A 17,071-nucleotide genomic window follows, 5' to 3' on the forward strand; every position below is an offset into this window, starting at 1 on the left:
AAGGAATTAAGGAAGTTTTTATTAAAATTTCCTTATTTGCCAAGACCAAGGAATATAAAAGAGGGGGAAGAGGTGCCTTCATGGGTGATAACCTCTATTCTATTTTTCTCCTCTCTTTTTCTCCTTGGGTGTGGCCGGCCCCTCCTCTTTCTATCTTCCCTTTCTTGTGGCCGAAACCTCTTCATTGGTGGAGTTGCTTTGGTGGCCGAATCAAGCAAGGAGAAGAAGGAGAGAAAGGAAGCCTAGTCTCTAGCATCCCTTGGGCATTGGTGGTGGCCGAACCTATCCATCAAGAAGGACTCTTGGTGGTTGAAACCTAGAAGGAAGAAGAAGGTGCTTGTTGGTTCTCATCTCGGAAGATCGTTGCCCACACAACGTCCGAGGTTAGAAGAGGAATACGGTAGAAGATCAAGAGGTCATTAAAGTTCACAAAGAAAGGTATTACTAGTATTTATTTTCCGCATCATGCTAGTTTATTTTTCTTTGTATGAATTCCAAACACAAGAGACATTAGATCTAGTTTTTCGAATTTATTTTTCGAGTTTGTGTTTTCTTTGTTTTTCAAATTTGTGATTCGATTATTCTTTTTGGTTAACCTAGAGTTATTTAAGGAAATTAAATATTAGCTTTTCTTAAAAGACTTTATCTAGGCAGTGGTGGTTGCTCCCATATCCAAGAAGGTCATGTGCCTCGCCATGCAGTCCTAGAAGCCAATTTTGGAAATTAATATTTAATGGAATTAATAACATAGGTGGATTTGAATCAATAGTGTTAAGTTCCGCTTGCGATTCAAATCTAAACCATTAAGAACAGATAAGTTAAATTTGGAATCAATGATGTTAAGTTCCATCTGCGATTCCTAATTTAACTTCTAAAGAACACAATAGGTTATTTAAGGAAAGGTTCGACACTTGTACAAAAAAATTTTATACAGTGGAACCGGTACGATTTTCCTAGGATTAACTAACAGAGATGACCTTTTGAGTCTGGGCAGGTTCTGACATTGAGCTATCAGAAGGAAGAGAGGATAGGGTTTGCTAAGAAGATTGCTCTTGTACTTCCTCTTGGACGAGCTCTACCCGTGCAGGAGATAAGTGAGAGGAAGGTACCTCGCTCGACGCTTCAGTTGAGGGCACTAGTTCGGCAGGGACTTCGGCGTGGATGAGTTTGTGCCTTTTACATCTTTTTTGACAAGCATCCTCCCCCTCCAAGTGAGCATCTTTAAATGTTGGAAGCGGATGGGAAGGCACTTCCTCGGAAGTAGCGGTCGCGCTAGATTCAGCCATGAGACTATCAGATGCCCCACGGGTAAGGGCAGCTGGTTGTAAGCCTCGCTTGGCCTGTAACTCTCTCTCCTTAGCACAAATTTTCTCCTCTTCCATGTTGATCGAGTCATCGACCAAAACAGTGAAAATGGTGTTCAGTGCATAAATAAATAATACCTTAGTTTGTGATAATACCATGACCAAGTTATCGAAGCTTACCAAGAGAGTCGGGAAGCTTCTTTTGGATAGGACTCAAGCCAAACAAGTGCAGGAAACCTTCACATAGCCACCGGTGGATTTTAAAGCGTTAGCTACCAAACTTGGGAAAGTATGAGATATAAGTAGCATCATGTTTGTAATTCCCTATGGCAGAAAGGGGAGGATGGGAAGATTGCCATGCAATCGGCCAAGAGGCGGGCTTAGGCATTTGAAGTTAAAAGAAACATGACTTTCAACCCTTATTCGAAGAGGGAATGTCTTTGAAGAAAATGGATTTGGGGTGGGATTGAAAAAGAAAAAACTCCCGATTTTAATTTTTTTGGCATAAGAAAACAAAAAGAAATTTCAAGGTGTAGTAGGAATACTAAACAAGCGAAATAACATGAATGTGCCACACAGGGCCCGAATGGCATTCGGGGTGAACTATTGTAAAGGGATGCTCAAGTATTGACTCACCTTCGACAAGAAGGGAGGGACATGAAAATAGAGATTGACTATTAACTTATCCGTAAAACAAGTGAGGTGATTATCAGAAGAATGATGAAGATTGGCGTTGGGAAAAGGGATCATGATAATTCAATAGCACTCAGGGATTTCATACCGAGCACGGATGTAAGCTTTATCAGCGACATCAAAATATAAAAAGGTTTGGGTGTACCAAGGGACAAAGGATTCTTCCACCATGAGCAAATACAAAGTAAGGAGAAAGCGAAGAACTTACTGATGGCCAAAGGGGAAAGAGAGAAGAACACCGTAGGTGAAAGGTCGTCAAAAAAAAATCAAAGGAATAAAAAGCAGAGTGACGAGGATAGAGACCGGTTAGGAATTTTTATAAAGTATAATTCAATTGTGGTCGTTGGATGGAAATAGCATGCAATGATCGTCGGTCTGTACGAAGAGAGAGATCGTTTAGTTGTAGAGGAGACGTGCATTGGAAGTCGTTTGAGAAAATAAAAAAGGAGGTCATGTGGCATCAACTCATAAATAGGCATTTATGATGGAAGTGACAACTAAATCATTTCTCTGTCTATGCACATCCTCAATAATCTCTCCTAAACAACTGGCTACGAACAAGCAGTTTCTGAAAAAATAACTAAGTCCCCAAGGCGTAAAGGGGAGTATGAATTGTCGGACGACCGTAGTAAAAGGGGGTGAATGGGTGAAAGTAAGACTTGGGTCCAGTCAGTTAGCTACACTTCCTTCAACTAGACTTAAAGGGGAGGCTAGTAATATATATTATAACAAGCGAGCACATGAGGTATCGTGGCGACTAAAGTCAAAATGATAGGGTGGTCAAAGTTGAGAAAGGAGAATATCTCCTCACCTGGTTTTGATTAGTCGCTCAACACTAAGGTCTTTAGATCCAACCCAACCGAGTTACTAGCTGGCCAGGGAGAGACGGCCAATCCTTAAGCCAATCGAACCTAGGGAGTTTAGTGCCTTAAGGATGGTCGAATATACATGCTGTCCAAAATGGCCGACTCACTCCATAATAGACCAGTTGTATGTTTGGTCGAGGAGAAGGTTAAACTCCTTACTTTATACGAGTCTCTCTGTACACACCCGGGCGACCCTGATTATCGATCACCCCAATAGATCTCTACGTGACAGTGTGTTTATCTATCCAGTTATAAAATCAGACGAGTTCATATGCCTCAGGCAGATAGAAAGTCATTCGGGCCTTATGCAACCTAGTTTAACATACTGACCGAACCTCTCAGAATGCAGCTTCACTTCTCTAGGCAGCCCATTATATGCTCAGTCGGATAAAATGACGACTAGGCCTGCAGCACTTCGCTTCATATTACTTCTCGGATGTATTTGTAGCAGGCCCAAGGCATTATATCATTCTCCGAGTAGATTCCTGATAGCTTTCTGTATATAACAAAGCAGCTCAAGGCGAGGACATGCATAAAGATGACCGTTTTATAAGGTTGGTCGGGATATACTCGGTCTACATTATAATTAGATAATCCTAACAACCTGTCAGAATAACAACTATAAATTAGAGAATATTCTTCTAGATTCCTACAAATAACCTTAAAATGACAAAAGAGATATACATATAGGTAAAGGGAAGATTCCTTAAATAATTTGACATATTACACAGGTTGTACCATTCCCTTTACCAAATAAACTATGGCACATTGCATCACCTCATGATTACGGAAGTTATGAGAGGTGGTATATAAAGGGAGAGTTCTCTCCGTAGCAAAGGTGCGTTCTCTGAATATCTGCAACTTACTTTTAAGCACACACTCTCTGTTGTTCTTCATTTACCCGTCCAGACTGGTATTGATTTGAGCATCGGAGGGCCTTCACCAGGTACTTCCCCCTGTTTCTGGACACTGACGTTTTGTTGGCTCGTCTCCGCGTGCGCAAGAGTAGAGGGAAGCTTCGTTGTAGAGTAAAGAGTCTTCTACCAATCAACCATTAACCCACCGTACCCAGCACGTCATCTCTGTAGTTCTTATATATATTTATATATACACACACACGATTTTTTTTTTTTACGCTGTGAACCACGTCCGTGACAACGTGTTTCAATTTTTTTATATTTTTATTTTTTTATTTTTTTTAATCCCTGCTTATACCAATAAAAGTTTGTCTTAAGAGTTTAAAGGTTAAGTTATAATATTATATACATAAAGGCACACAAAAACTTTCAATTCGAAAATTTTTTTGACATATGCGGTGGGTATGCAGTGTAAGGTAGGTGGGTGGGGTGTATATATATGTATATAAATGAATGATATCTTGTATAACTTACTCTACACAATAATGGGAGACAGCATACGTGGATGATTTGGCATAGCGAAAATTTATTTTTTTTATTTTCCTCTCACATCTGCATGTAATAATTTTCTCTCTCTTGCATGCAAGTCTCTCTCCTGTATATAAGGTAATGCTAGTCTTTAAAGCCAGCACCAAGACTTATTTCAAACCAGTACCAGCTAGAACTACATTAGTGCTAGTCTTTAAAGACCAGCACTAATGCTGATTTCAAACTAGTACCAGCCATACTAATGCTAGTGTTGGTCTTCGTTGGTGCTAGTATCTAAAAACCAACACCAGCATTGGTGCTGGCTAGTGCTGGTTTAAAATCAGCATTGGTATTGGTCTTTAAAAACCAGCACCACATTTATACTGATCTTTGAAACCAATGTTGGTGCTGGTCTTTTCAATGTTGGTGCTGGTCTTTTCAATATTGGTGTTGGTCTTTAAAGATCAGCACCAACATTGGTGTTGGTTTGAAATTAGTATTGATGCTGGTCTTTAAAGACCAGTATCAACATCAGCATTGGTGATGGTTGGTGCTGATTTGAAACTAACGTTGGTGTCGGTCTTTAAAGACCAACACAAATGTTAGTGCTAATTTGAAACTAATGTTGGTGCTGGTGCTCCATATTGGTGTTAGCTGGTGCTTATTTGAAATCAGTGTTAGAGCTAGTCTTTAAAGATCAGCACCAACACCACATTGGTGCTGGTATGTAAAGACCAACATCAACGTTGGTTTTAAATTAGCACCACATTAGTTTGAAATCAACACTACCTTTGTGTTGGTCTTTAAAAACCATTAATACTAGTTTTAAACTAGCACCATATTTATGCTGATCTTTAAAAATTAGTACCAATGTGGAGGGAAATAAAAAAATAAATTTTGCCCACGTGAAATTATCCACTTATGTTGTGCAGAATAAGTTGTGCATAATATTATTCTTGATATACAAGAATAATATCTTACACAACTTACGTTGCACAATGGTATTCTTGTGTGTGTATATAACATATCACATCCCTTGTGCTCCCTAATGCTGCACACACCCATGAGCACCTTAATAAATTTTCCATTTTAAAATTTTTTACTTAATAAGTATAACTTAACTTTCAGTTCCGGGTAGGAAACACTGAAATGACCTTGATAATTGCCCCACATCTTCCAGTAGCCATAAGAATTCACAAAAATAATAAAAAATAAATATTCTTTTCTTGTGTATTTAATAAAGGAATTAATGAATATGACTGATGTATGCATTTGAACCTTCTTTAAAAAATTCCCCCTTCGGTTTCGATATTCACGTGGCCATCCCTTCAGTTGGTAGGTGCATGGAGAAGAAAAATGGAGTCTCCTCCATAATTTGCTACCCAATTTTTCTTCACGCAATTAATTTATATATATTCTATGTCAATTTCATTAATTAATCACTTATTTTTAATTCCTTCATGCATGTTCTTTATTTTACTTACAATTATTGTGCATATGGATAATTTATATATAGTTTTGGATTCTTCTCCTTCTTCTCATTCTGATAGTGATTTGATTTGTTTTTGACTCTCTGTTATTTGTTTGCAAAGTACCTAATGAACTTTTTCCTTCATTTTTTAAGCGAGGAATGTTTTGGAAGCTGATTGTTTTCTCTTCTTTTTTTATTTTATTTTACATGCTCAAGTTTTTTATAATATTTTTTTCTCCCTTTTTTAATGAAGATCAATTATTAAAAAAAAAAAAGGTGTGAAAAGTTCGTGTCAAAATTTGATTCTCTTCTTTGTCGATCTTCACAAACAAAACCAACTTTCTCCCACTATTTTCTATTCCTATTTTCATATTTTTCATTTCTCAAAATTGTTTATAATATCAGGACGCATGAAAGCTAATTAATTGCACTTTAATCAAGAGGACCAAAAGAATAACAATCAAAATATAAAAAAAAAATGTAAAAAAAAAATAAAGAAAAATAATAATAATAAAAACAAGAAATTAAAGAAATATTAAAAATTAATAATTCCAGTTAGTATCATTGATTATTTCTGGAATGATCAGTTCGATTTCACGGAAATTTTCTATCGATCACCAGGATAAATCAAGAAATGCATGTGGTGACTAGTCCAGAAACCTAACATCTTTTAATTATGCTCCCCATTTAGAGGAAAAAATTTTACAAATACATCGTAATTAGCGTTCAAATCATATATGTCTGGATGATAATTTGAATATCTTATCACGATATTATGACCTGGGGACAAAATTAAAGAAATATAAGTATTTACATTAGTACTTAATTGAGGGAATAATTACATTCGTTTCGATTTCAATAAACTAATTGTTAGGTTTACAAGTGTCTCTGTATTGTTGAATGAGTTAATGAGGTTAGAGACAAATAATATATAAATAGATAAATAAAATTTAATATAATCCTATGTGTACGAGTAAAGTAATATAAAGTACAATAAAACACTTTGCACACCTTACACAATAAAATTTCTAATTCACCTTTCGACTCTTTCCTCTGAGAAGGAAATATAAAAATTAAACTATAATAAAATATTTTTTATTTAGCACTTATAAGGATAGGAACAGGTCATATTTTAGTCGGATTTTATATCCTCTACCCTTATATCCATCAAATATTGAATATTCGATGGATATATTTATGCCTATTAAAGGATCAGATATTTATAGTTATAATTTTTCTTCTTTCTATCCAACTACTATCATTCAATAAAAATATATTAAAATTAACATCCTATTAAAAATATATATAATTAAAAAAATAGATTAAATATCTATATAGTCTCCTCCTAATATCAAGAAAAATAGTAAGTTGATTTTGAAAAAAAATCTTTAATATATGTATATATATTACTTAATCAGGTATTCAGGTTGGGTATCGGGTATTGATAGTCCTTCCATTCAGATCGGATATCGGATTCTCCATCGTGTTAGATGAAATTGCCATCTTATAGCAAATTGAACTACTTTTTACCACCAAACCATTGGTAAGTTTTTAAAATTATCAAATTACATATGATAGTTTTAAAATTATCAAATTACATACCCATTTCATGTTTTACTCCTATTAGTCGAATGAATTTTTTATCAATCAAATCGATTTTATTCTATGTCAAAACCTTAAAATTTAAAGTAATTTTTTTTTTATCAAGTTGATTTTAGGTAAAATTGATTAATAGATTAAACGACCTCAGATTGATATGAAAATAATTCTTATGTGTTTGGCCACCACTCTTGATTATATCCATGCCCTCAAATGTTAATTTGACTCAATATATTGAGAGAAATGATTTTTTTAACATGAATGTATTTGAAAAATTTAATTCATATTTAAAAAATTATTATTCTCAATATATTAGATCAAATTAGTATTTGAGGGATTAAATATAATCAGGAGAGGTAGATGAACACATAAAAATTAGTTTCATGCTAATCTGAGGTCATTTGATCTATCAGCCAATTTTGCCCAAAACTAACTAATGGACCAAACGACTTCGAATTGATGTAAAACTATATCCTATATGTTCAGCTAATTCTCTTGACTCAATAAGAGTAATACTTTTTTGAACATGAATTAAATTTTTCAAATAAATTTATGTTCAAAAAATTATTGCTCTCAATATTTTGGATTAAATTGACTTTTGAGGACATGAATATAATCAGGAAAGGTAGACGAACATATAGGAATTAATTTCATGTCAATCCGAGGTCATTTGGTCCATCAGCCGATTTTTGGCTAAATCAACTGATATACCAAATGACCTCGAATTTACCTTAAACTAATTTTTATGTGTTCGTCTACCTCTCCTGATTATATTCATGCCCTCAAATACCCATTTGACCCAATATATTGAGAGCAATAATTTTTTGAATATGAATTAAATTTTTAAAACATATTCGTATTCAAAATATCATTCCTCTCAGTATATTGAGTTAAATTAACATTTGAGGATATGGATATAATCAGGAGAGGTGGACAAACACATAGGAACTAATTTTATATCAATCCGAAGTTATTTGGTCCATCAACCGATTTTGGGCAAAATCAGTTGTTTGACCAAATGACTTCAGACTGACATGAAACTAATTCGTATGTATTTTTCTATCTCTTTTGATTATATTTATGCCCTCAAATACTAATTTGATCTAATATATTGAGAGAAATGATTTTTTGAACATGAATTAAATTTTTAAATATATCCATGTTCAAAAAATCACTACTCTCAATATATTAAGTCAAATTGATGTTCGAGACATTAGATATAATCAGGAGAGGTAGCTGAACACATAGAAACTATTTTCATATCAATCTGAGGTTGTTTGATCCATCAACCGATTTTACCTAAAATCAACTTTGATAAAAAAAAAAAAAAAAAAATCAATCGACTAAGAAAATCAGTCGACTGATTTACTTAAAATTTCAGTATTTTAGCATAGAGCAAAATCAATTCGACTGATAAAAAAATTAGTCGATTGATAGAAGTAAAACGGAAAATAGATACATGATTTGATAATTTTGAAACTACCCTACGCGATTTGATAATTTCAAAATTTTACCTATATGATTCGGTAAAAAACAGCAAATCCAACGCTAACGGAGCAAGAAAGAATTAATAACTAAGACAATTAATTATAAAGGTTAATTAAACTAATCACTCAACTTGTAGTCTTATGTCATCCATTATGCATAGGATTATAAATGAATCGAACCTTCATGAATAAATTTGATATTTAACTTAGTAAGAACTAGTTTATATTTATTCAATATACATAATATAAGTTTGAGTAACTCGTTAAACTAAATAAATAATTTGAACATATATGTATTCAACTCATTAATATTTTTAAGTAACATTCATGATTAATTTTCCGAACTATATTCATTAATAAAACTCTTACCAGCATACTAAATAAATAAATAAACTCTTAAAATAAAACTCAATAATCAATCAAACAAGTAAAAAATTTAAAACAATTAAATAAACTTGAATTGAGAGTTTGATAATATTTAAACAAATCAAACTCAAACTAAGTTTAAGTTAAGTTCGAATCAAGCTCAAACTCATAAAAAATAAATCAGTTTGAATTATCATTTCAATGACTTAATTTATTTTAAACTCAACTTAACTCAATTACTTTATCAAATAAACTTGAATCATTTCCATTTAAGCTCTGACTTAATTTAATATGATTATCTTGTCATATAAACTTAAACCCTTCAAAATTGGACTCTACTTAGCTTACGCAGAATGATTAGGTAAGTAATTATGCTGATATTTCAAACCATTAATCTATCTCTTAATATAAAAAGAGAAAACAGTGGGTCTCCATTCTGCACATGCAAACTAATTATTTTTTTAATTTCTAATTTCTAGAATCTCAAACTTAATTTACTTGTTAGGAGGACTACCATACATGCCTTATTTATGGAATATATTATAAATTAATTAGCATGCTCATGTTAAATGTACACATTCTCATATAACAAAACTTCTTCAAATTCTATCAAGCAAAGTCTGGACTTGCCACATACTCAACAGTTGGTGGAGAGCTTTCATTGGACCGTAAACGTATGCAATTATGATGAGAATTATGGATGGATCCACACCGAAAAATTGGCACCAACTTCAAATTTTTCAAAACTTAAGAAAGAATACTGTTGATTTAGGATTGGAAAAAAAAAATACAAGTTTGCTATAGAACATTAGAATTTGGTAGTGTTAATTTGTTACAAAGTTTGCAAGTTACATATATCTGAAAACAACCCAACAAAATAAATTGCAGTCTTTTTTTCCTGAAGTGCATGCAGTTGAACTATGTCCCAAGGTGTGAACTGTTTTCAGTTACTATGGCTCAACACAGCATCAAAGTTTGGAGTGATATATTCATTCCAAAGATTGCCATGGTTTGATCTTTGTTGCTGAACAATGTTTTCAGAACAGACCTTCATTGGACCATCGAAAGGAAGAATATTGTTCTCAGTCTCTGTCTCGGTTGACGATGAATAATTGAGCTTCCAGGAAGCAGGAAGTTTGAGATATTTTCCATATATCGACAGTACAACTGCAGGATGAATGGGGTTTGCCCTGCGCCAAAAATCCATGCAAATATAAAACATTGTTCAATCAAGGTATGCATGGAAATGCTAGGTGTAAATTGGTAAAACCTTTGCGTTTTGACATCGAGAACATTGCTCCACCATGAAATGGCATCAATTAGATTTTTCTCGAGCCTTCTCGGATCAAGTAAAAGAAAATTGAAGTCTGGTAAACAAGCATCTTTGTCGTAAGGTTTTTCATAAACCCAACTTTTCTCTGCAGTTCTTTGGATTGTCTTTAAGTCATGCATGTCCACAATGTCACCCAACCTTTTGCTACAATCTTCAGCAGCGGCAATTGCATAGGCCCCCAGGTCCATACCAAACAGTTCTTCAACCTTTCCCTGTGAAATAGAGCATTCGGATTTGATTTTGAATACTTCAAGTATTCCTCCAAGTATAGGAATGGAAGAATTAAGATTAAGAGAGCTTTGTAATTTTGCCAACTGAAATTTTATGATATCTTGTGCTCAAACAATAGTGCCCTTCAGAGGCCCTAAAAAGGAAAATTTTCAAGCATAACTATTTAAAAAAGACAGACAAACATATAGGTCCAAAGATTCAAAGTTCATGCAGTGCTACCATAGATTTATTAATTAGTCTAAATAGTCACTAACTTCAAGAACACTTTCTCTCATTATCTTCCTCTTCAATTTAGCATACCACTTTATCACTGAATATCCCATAGCTCAACCTGTCTACATTCTAGTTTCTAGAGAGGGACTATGGATGGTAAAAGAAAACCATAAAATTATCAGTCTAACAAAACATCTTTACCACTTTTTCAAATTCAACATGTCTATTTATAAATCAAACTACTGCAAGTAATTAGGATTTCCAAGTCCATGACATCCCCCATAAATAGTGTGACAAGCAAAGAAAGTACCTTAATAATAATATTAGGTGAAACATAGAGAAATTTGTTTGTGCTTGGGATGACAAGAGGTAGTATTTCTGGAAACATAGGCTGAAGGAGTTCAACCTTTGATGTGTGAGATTTCAATTTCTCCTTTATTTTTTTCACCCTGCGAAAAATTAGGCACAATGAGGACTGTAAAGAGTTCCTTGAAAATTCATGTGACTGAATATACTCTTACCCAGTGATTTCGAGGTTGGAATAAGGCAAAAGAACTTTCAGCTTATAGTATGATAACTTCTCGTCTTCATTTTCAGGCACAAAGAAATGGAAAAAGATGTTGTCTGGATATCTAAAAAAGAAAAATAAAATAAAACAGTGACAAGTCAAGTGAAATTTTAAAAAACCAAGAAGATGATGCCAACATAACTTATCGGTGTAATGACATGGTAACATCTCTAAAGAAATCTCAATGTCAAAAGGGATCATAAAAGAAGCTAACTAGGTCGAGACATAAACTAGCATACATTATTATCAATGCAATTGCAATTCATCAAGTGCGATAATTCATCGGCTCCATCAGAGCAACATCCTATTTAATGAACATTACTCTACGAAATAAATCACAATAATTGCTTTACCTATTTTATCACAATAGCAATACAACCTAACTTATAGCATGCATTATCCTAACTTTTACTCAATCCTGATCTTCCAGAGATATCACATTCATAATTGAATTACAGCGATCCAATTGATTGCTTAATCCATGAAAAAAGATCAAGAAAGATGGGAGAACCTTGAGCTAGAAAGAGTGGAGTTTGCAAGCACAGTGAGGACTCGGAGATCGAGGCAATCCGCCCAAGAGAATAACTGCAATCTGCTAGCTTCCTTGTCTTGCTCTGCAACACCGGCACTGTGATCTTCCTTCTCATCAACCATTGGTCTAATTGACTGTTAGAATTCACATTTTTCTATAAATTGAACTCTCCGAAAAATTCCAAACAAGAAGAAGTTGATATTCATGGGTCGAATTTCAGAGGTGAAGCTAATGAAATGGGAAGACGGGAAAAAAAATAGGGTTTTTCTTTAGCTCACGATCGGTTGGGAGCGATTGGGGTCCAAGGGGATCCAGTTGCGGAGAGGGTCGGCCGGGTCGCGGAAGTGGGTGGCGGGGAGGAACTGGAGGCAAGCCAGGAAGACGATGACGACGAAGGCGACGGTCTGAATCGCCCGCTGCGGCCGCGGCGGAGGGTCGATGTCCGCGCGGAGCGCCATGGCTGGCGAGGGAGCGGTCCTTTCGGAGGCCGGAATCCGTCGAAAGAGGCCGGAGCTGGATACATTGGTGCTGGCCATGGGCAGCGTCGCTGCTGCTGTCTCTCCTCTGTAGGCTTCGAACCTTCGAGGCGGAGGAGGAGGAGAAGAAGAGGAAGGAGTGTTAGCGGGAGCAGAGTTCGAGGTCAACGCCTCTTTTCCTTGTTCACGTCTGGATGTTCACATTTTCAGTCAACGGAGTATCGGGAGGACAGGGTTCACGCTTACTTCTCCACTTACAGACTTACAATGCCTGACGCCAGTCTGGCTTCGGCCGCTTATCTATATCTAGCAGTGGGAATCCTGTAATCTATCTTGAAAGAAATAGCTGAGAAACAAGTGCCGGCGGCTTAGATCATATAAATATATAAATTATAACATTTTAAACAAGCTTATTTCTTCGTCCTTGCAACCTCGTCGTCCACATATAAATTATAACATTTTAAACAAGCTTATTTCTTCGTCCTAGTAATATATTTTTAGGCTAAATAACTTTCAACCCTATGTGTTTTTCATCCAAAAGTAATTTACCTTTTTATATTTTAAAAATGGCACTTAACCCCCTACATTTTAAAGAAAAAAGAAAAAATAATAATAAATGACTAAAATAACTTTTACTTTTATTTAAATGTTAAAATTATGACTAAACAACTTTAAACCTCTTTTATTTTTCATCCAAAAACAGTTCCCCTCCTATATTGAAAAAATGACACTTAGTCCCCTATGTTTTAAAAAAAAAAAGAAAAAAAATAATAAATAATCAAAATAACTCCTTTACTATTCTAAATGTTAAAATTATTCTAACTGAAACATCCTTATTTAAGGTAACCTTAGATTTTTAGACAAAAAGAAAAGTAAAAAATAAAAAATCTCACATAATCATTGAAAGCTTAATTTTAATCAAACCTGATTTATATATAGGTCAAAAATTTCACTTGTTCCTAAAAAACTCTCACAAAATTTCAATCAGGTTTGGTTAAGATTAAGCTTTCAATGATTATGTGAGATTTTTTATTTTTACTTTTCTTTTTGTCTAAAAATCTAAGGTTATCTTGAATAAGGACGTTTCAGTTAGAATAATTTTAACATTTAGAATAGTAAAAGAGTTATTTTGATCATTTACTATTTTTCCCTTTTATTTTTAAAACATATGGAGCTAAATGTCATTTTTTAAATACAGGGAGAACTACTTTTTGATGAAAAATAAAAGGGGCTTAAAGTTATTTAGTCATATATAAATTAACATTTAAATAGCAAAGTAAGGGTTATTTTGGTCATTTATTTTTTTTTTTGTCTTTTTTCTTTAAAACATAGGGGGGCTAAGTGTCATTTTTTAAATATAGGAGGGCAAATTACTTTTGGAAGGAAAACATAAGGGAATTTAAAGTTATTTAGCCTTTTTTTTTTTTACTGTAAGGCGTCCTCCTACGTGAGAAGCGTCACCTGATCGTCCTTCGTGGATGTACAAATACATTTCTTTTAAAATTTTCTATACTCTCGTCGGTCCTTTTACAGAGGAGGCTCGGGGGGCGGAAAAAAAAGGCCCAAAATAAATTTGGGCCCTAACTACTCAAGGCCCCAATTACATACCTAAAAAGATAAAATTAAAAGACAATATCAAAAGATTCTGAAATATGAATTTGGGCCCAATTATTCAAGACCCAAATTACATGCCTATAACTATAATACATAATACTAAAAAAAAAAAAAATTGGACCCTCTCAAATTATGGGCCCAGAGCCATCGCCCAGTGCCGCCCTCCTTTAGGGTCGGCCTGTACTCTCTTCTTTAATGATATACAGCAACCACTGGGATATTAATTTTTAAAAATTAATACTAAAATAGTATAACTAATATAATGGAGTAGCTACTCCAAACATATAGCAGTTAGTAACTACTACAACATGTAATAATTAGTAGCTATTGCAATATATAACAATTAGTAACTGTTATAATATATAGCAGTTATTTTGTAATAACTACTATATCGTAGTAGCTGCTATAACATGATAATTATTATAACGTATAACAGTTATTGTGTTGTAGTTGCTACAATGTTATATCAACTACTACACAGTAACTATTATAACGTTATAACAACTATACCACCTTGATACTGATTTTTAAAATCCAGCATCACAGTCATTGTAACAGTTATTACACAGAAACTGCTATAACATTATAGTAGTTACACCACTTTAATGTTGATTTTTAAAAACTAACACTACAGTCATTGTTGCATACAATCAAAGGAGAGAGAAGAAAGAATTAATATATATATATATATATATATATATATATATATATATATATATTTATTTATTTATTTATTTATTTATTTATTTTATTAAGATTTAGGTTATAATATTTAAGTTAAAGAATTTTTTTAAAAAAAATTACATATGGTGCTCACAAAAGTCAGCACTACAAAATAAGTAGGGTATCTAAACTCCCAGCATGCGCAATTGAGAGCCCACAGCACATGTGAGGCGCTGGGAACAAATATGAGCACTTCATGTGCACTTAGTCTCGTACGTTGGACGCTCAAAATATCACTTCTATCATGACCTGCTCTAGATTTTGAAAGATCTAATGTAAAATAATAATAATAATAATAATAATAATAATAAATTATTTATATTTATATAAAAATATTAAAATCGATATTGTAAAATAATTTTATTAACAGAACATATAAACTAATTAATATATATTTAAGAATTTTAAAATTTAAGGAAATTGAAATAAGAAAATATGGGTGAAGAGGAAGAAAAGGTTTGCTCGTGTATATTTTTAATTTTAATTAGACACTTTTAAAATCTTAATATTTTAAAATTTATATTTAGATCTTTTAAATTAAATTTTTTTTTTTAACACGGAGGTGGTTTTTGTTAGCATTTATTTTAAAACATATTATATATATTAAAAAAAAGTAAGCCGCGCTTTTTTAATTTAAATTTTTTTTCACTGAACACGTTTTTTTTATTAAAATTTACTTTAAAATTTTTTTAAAAAAAAATGGACTTCATTAGAGGTGAGCCCTATGCACCGGCCTCGTGAGGATAAAAGATGAATACGTTTGCTCTTAACGTTTTCATCAATTTACCCCAGGATCAATACAGAAGAGATAAATCATAGATAACTACTAACTTATACACCGACCTCATAACCCCATTGAAGGTGTCAGCTTTGACTTATATGTATATATACTCACTTTATGAGCATATGTAATTTTTTTTTAATTTCTTTGGCTCTAATTTTATAACTCAAATTCTAAACCCAACCAAATTCTAAATTCTAAACCATAAGTTCTAAAAACGATTAAAAAGATATACATAAAACCCTTGAAGATATAAAATATAAATGAACGAACTCAACTTTAAATATTCATACTAAAAAGAAACATTTAAATTTTCTAAACAATATTCCAAAAATCAAGATAACGAGTATAATAAACTAGAAGTTATTGGATAAAGAGATTAAGTTTTAATTCAACATTACACCATAGACTTACACTACTAGAAAATAAATTCCTCCAAGTAAAAACACAAATAGAAAAGACAACCAAAGGCTTGGAGTGAAGAGGAAGTATAGATAACTTAACAAAAGACCTAAGTTATCCATTGAAAAACCTAAAACTTATTTATTCTTAACTTATTCATCAAAATGAGTTTGATAAAAACTCAAACTAAATCATTTATAGGCCCCTCACGGACCGTGAGAGGACAAACAAAAAACCAATATAAATTCCTAGATAAATATTATAACTAGACGGTGTAACAGTACAATCACATATCAGTTGGAAGAACCGATAAATATAGGAAAAAACTTAGAAAAATATATATATATATATATATATATATATATAAAAGATAAATCTAAATAGTCGAAATCTTGCCCGCTACAATGAAACACTTTAAATTTATTCTTCAGCTGACCTACATTAATTAAGATAGCATATATTAAATAACAGTATATCTTGTTGACTAAAATTTGACCAGTTAGAAATCTCTATCTTTCAATTATAATGAATATATGTATATGTATATAATTAATATATAAATATGATATTACTAAAATACTCTTGTACATGCATAGGCCTGTAAATGAACCAAGCGTTCGTGAATAAGTTTAGTATTTGGCTTGGTAAGAGCTTATTTATGTTCGTTCAATATACATAAGATTAATTAAACAAACAAGCTTGAACAACTCATTAAGCTAAACAAACAAGGTTGAACACATATATGTTCAGCTCGTTAACGTTCGTGAACAACGTTCATGAACAATGTTCGTGAACAATATTCATGAACAATGTTCGTAAAACAATGTTCACAAACCATATTTATTAATAAAACTCTTTTCAATATGCTAAATAAACAATAAAATAAAATAAAATAAATAAATTTAAATTATCAATTTTAATAACCAATCAAACAAGTAAAAGTTTCAAACAATCAAACAAGCTTGAATTGAGAGCTTGATAACATCTAAACGAACCAAGTTCAAGCCAAACTCGAACCAAGCTCAAG

General features: G+C 32.9%; 1 protein-coding gene across 1 annotated transcript; it reads right to left on the reverse strand.

The window, feature by feature from the left end:
- Nucleotides 1-9,890: 9,890 nt before the first annotated feature.
- Nucleotides 9,891-12,697, reverse strand: LOC121980967. The gene is made up of 6 exons (XM_042533259.1): nucleotides 12,327-12,697; nucleotides 12,028-12,182; nucleotides 11,470-11,580; nucleotides 11,259-11,397; nucleotides 10,442-10,716; nucleotides 9,891-10,361 (listed from the first exon to the last, which is right to left on the reverse strand). The coding sequence occupies exons 1-6, from the start codon at nucleotides 12,582-12,584 to the stop codon at nucleotides 10,115-10,117; spliced, it is 1,185 nt and encodes a 394-aa protein (XP_042389193.1). The 5' UTR covers nucleotides 12,585-12,697; the 3' UTR covers nucleotides 9,891-10,114.
- Nucleotides 12,698-17,071: the final 4,374 nt, after the last annotated feature.

The sequence above is a fragment of the Zingiber officinale genome, chromosome 5A, assembly GCF_018446385.1.
Source record: "Zingiber officinale cultivar Zhangliang chromosome 5A, Zo_v1.1, whole genome shotgun sequence".
In the NCBI taxonomy this organism is placed as follows: Eukaryota; Viridiplantae; Streptophyta; class Magnoliopsida; order Zingiberales; family Zingiberaceae; genus Zingiber; species Zingiber officinale.

What these genes read in the sequence shown, in the direction of transcription:
- LOC121980967 (XM_042533259.1), bottom strand. Translation starts at nt 12,584, where the DNA reads ATGGCCAGCACCAATGTATCCAGCTCCGGCCTCTTTCGACGGATTCCG. An exon ending in TCCACTCTTTCTAGCTCAAG is followed by an intron (nt 11,581 to 12,027) that starts GTTCTCCCATCT and finishes TTTCTTTTTTAG; the next exon opens with ATATCCAGACAACATCTTTT. An exon ending in CACCTAATATTATTATTAAG is followed by an intron (nt 10,717 to 11,258) that starts GTACTTTCTTTG and finishes TCTATTTCACAG; the next exon opens with GGAAAGGTTGAAGAACTGTT.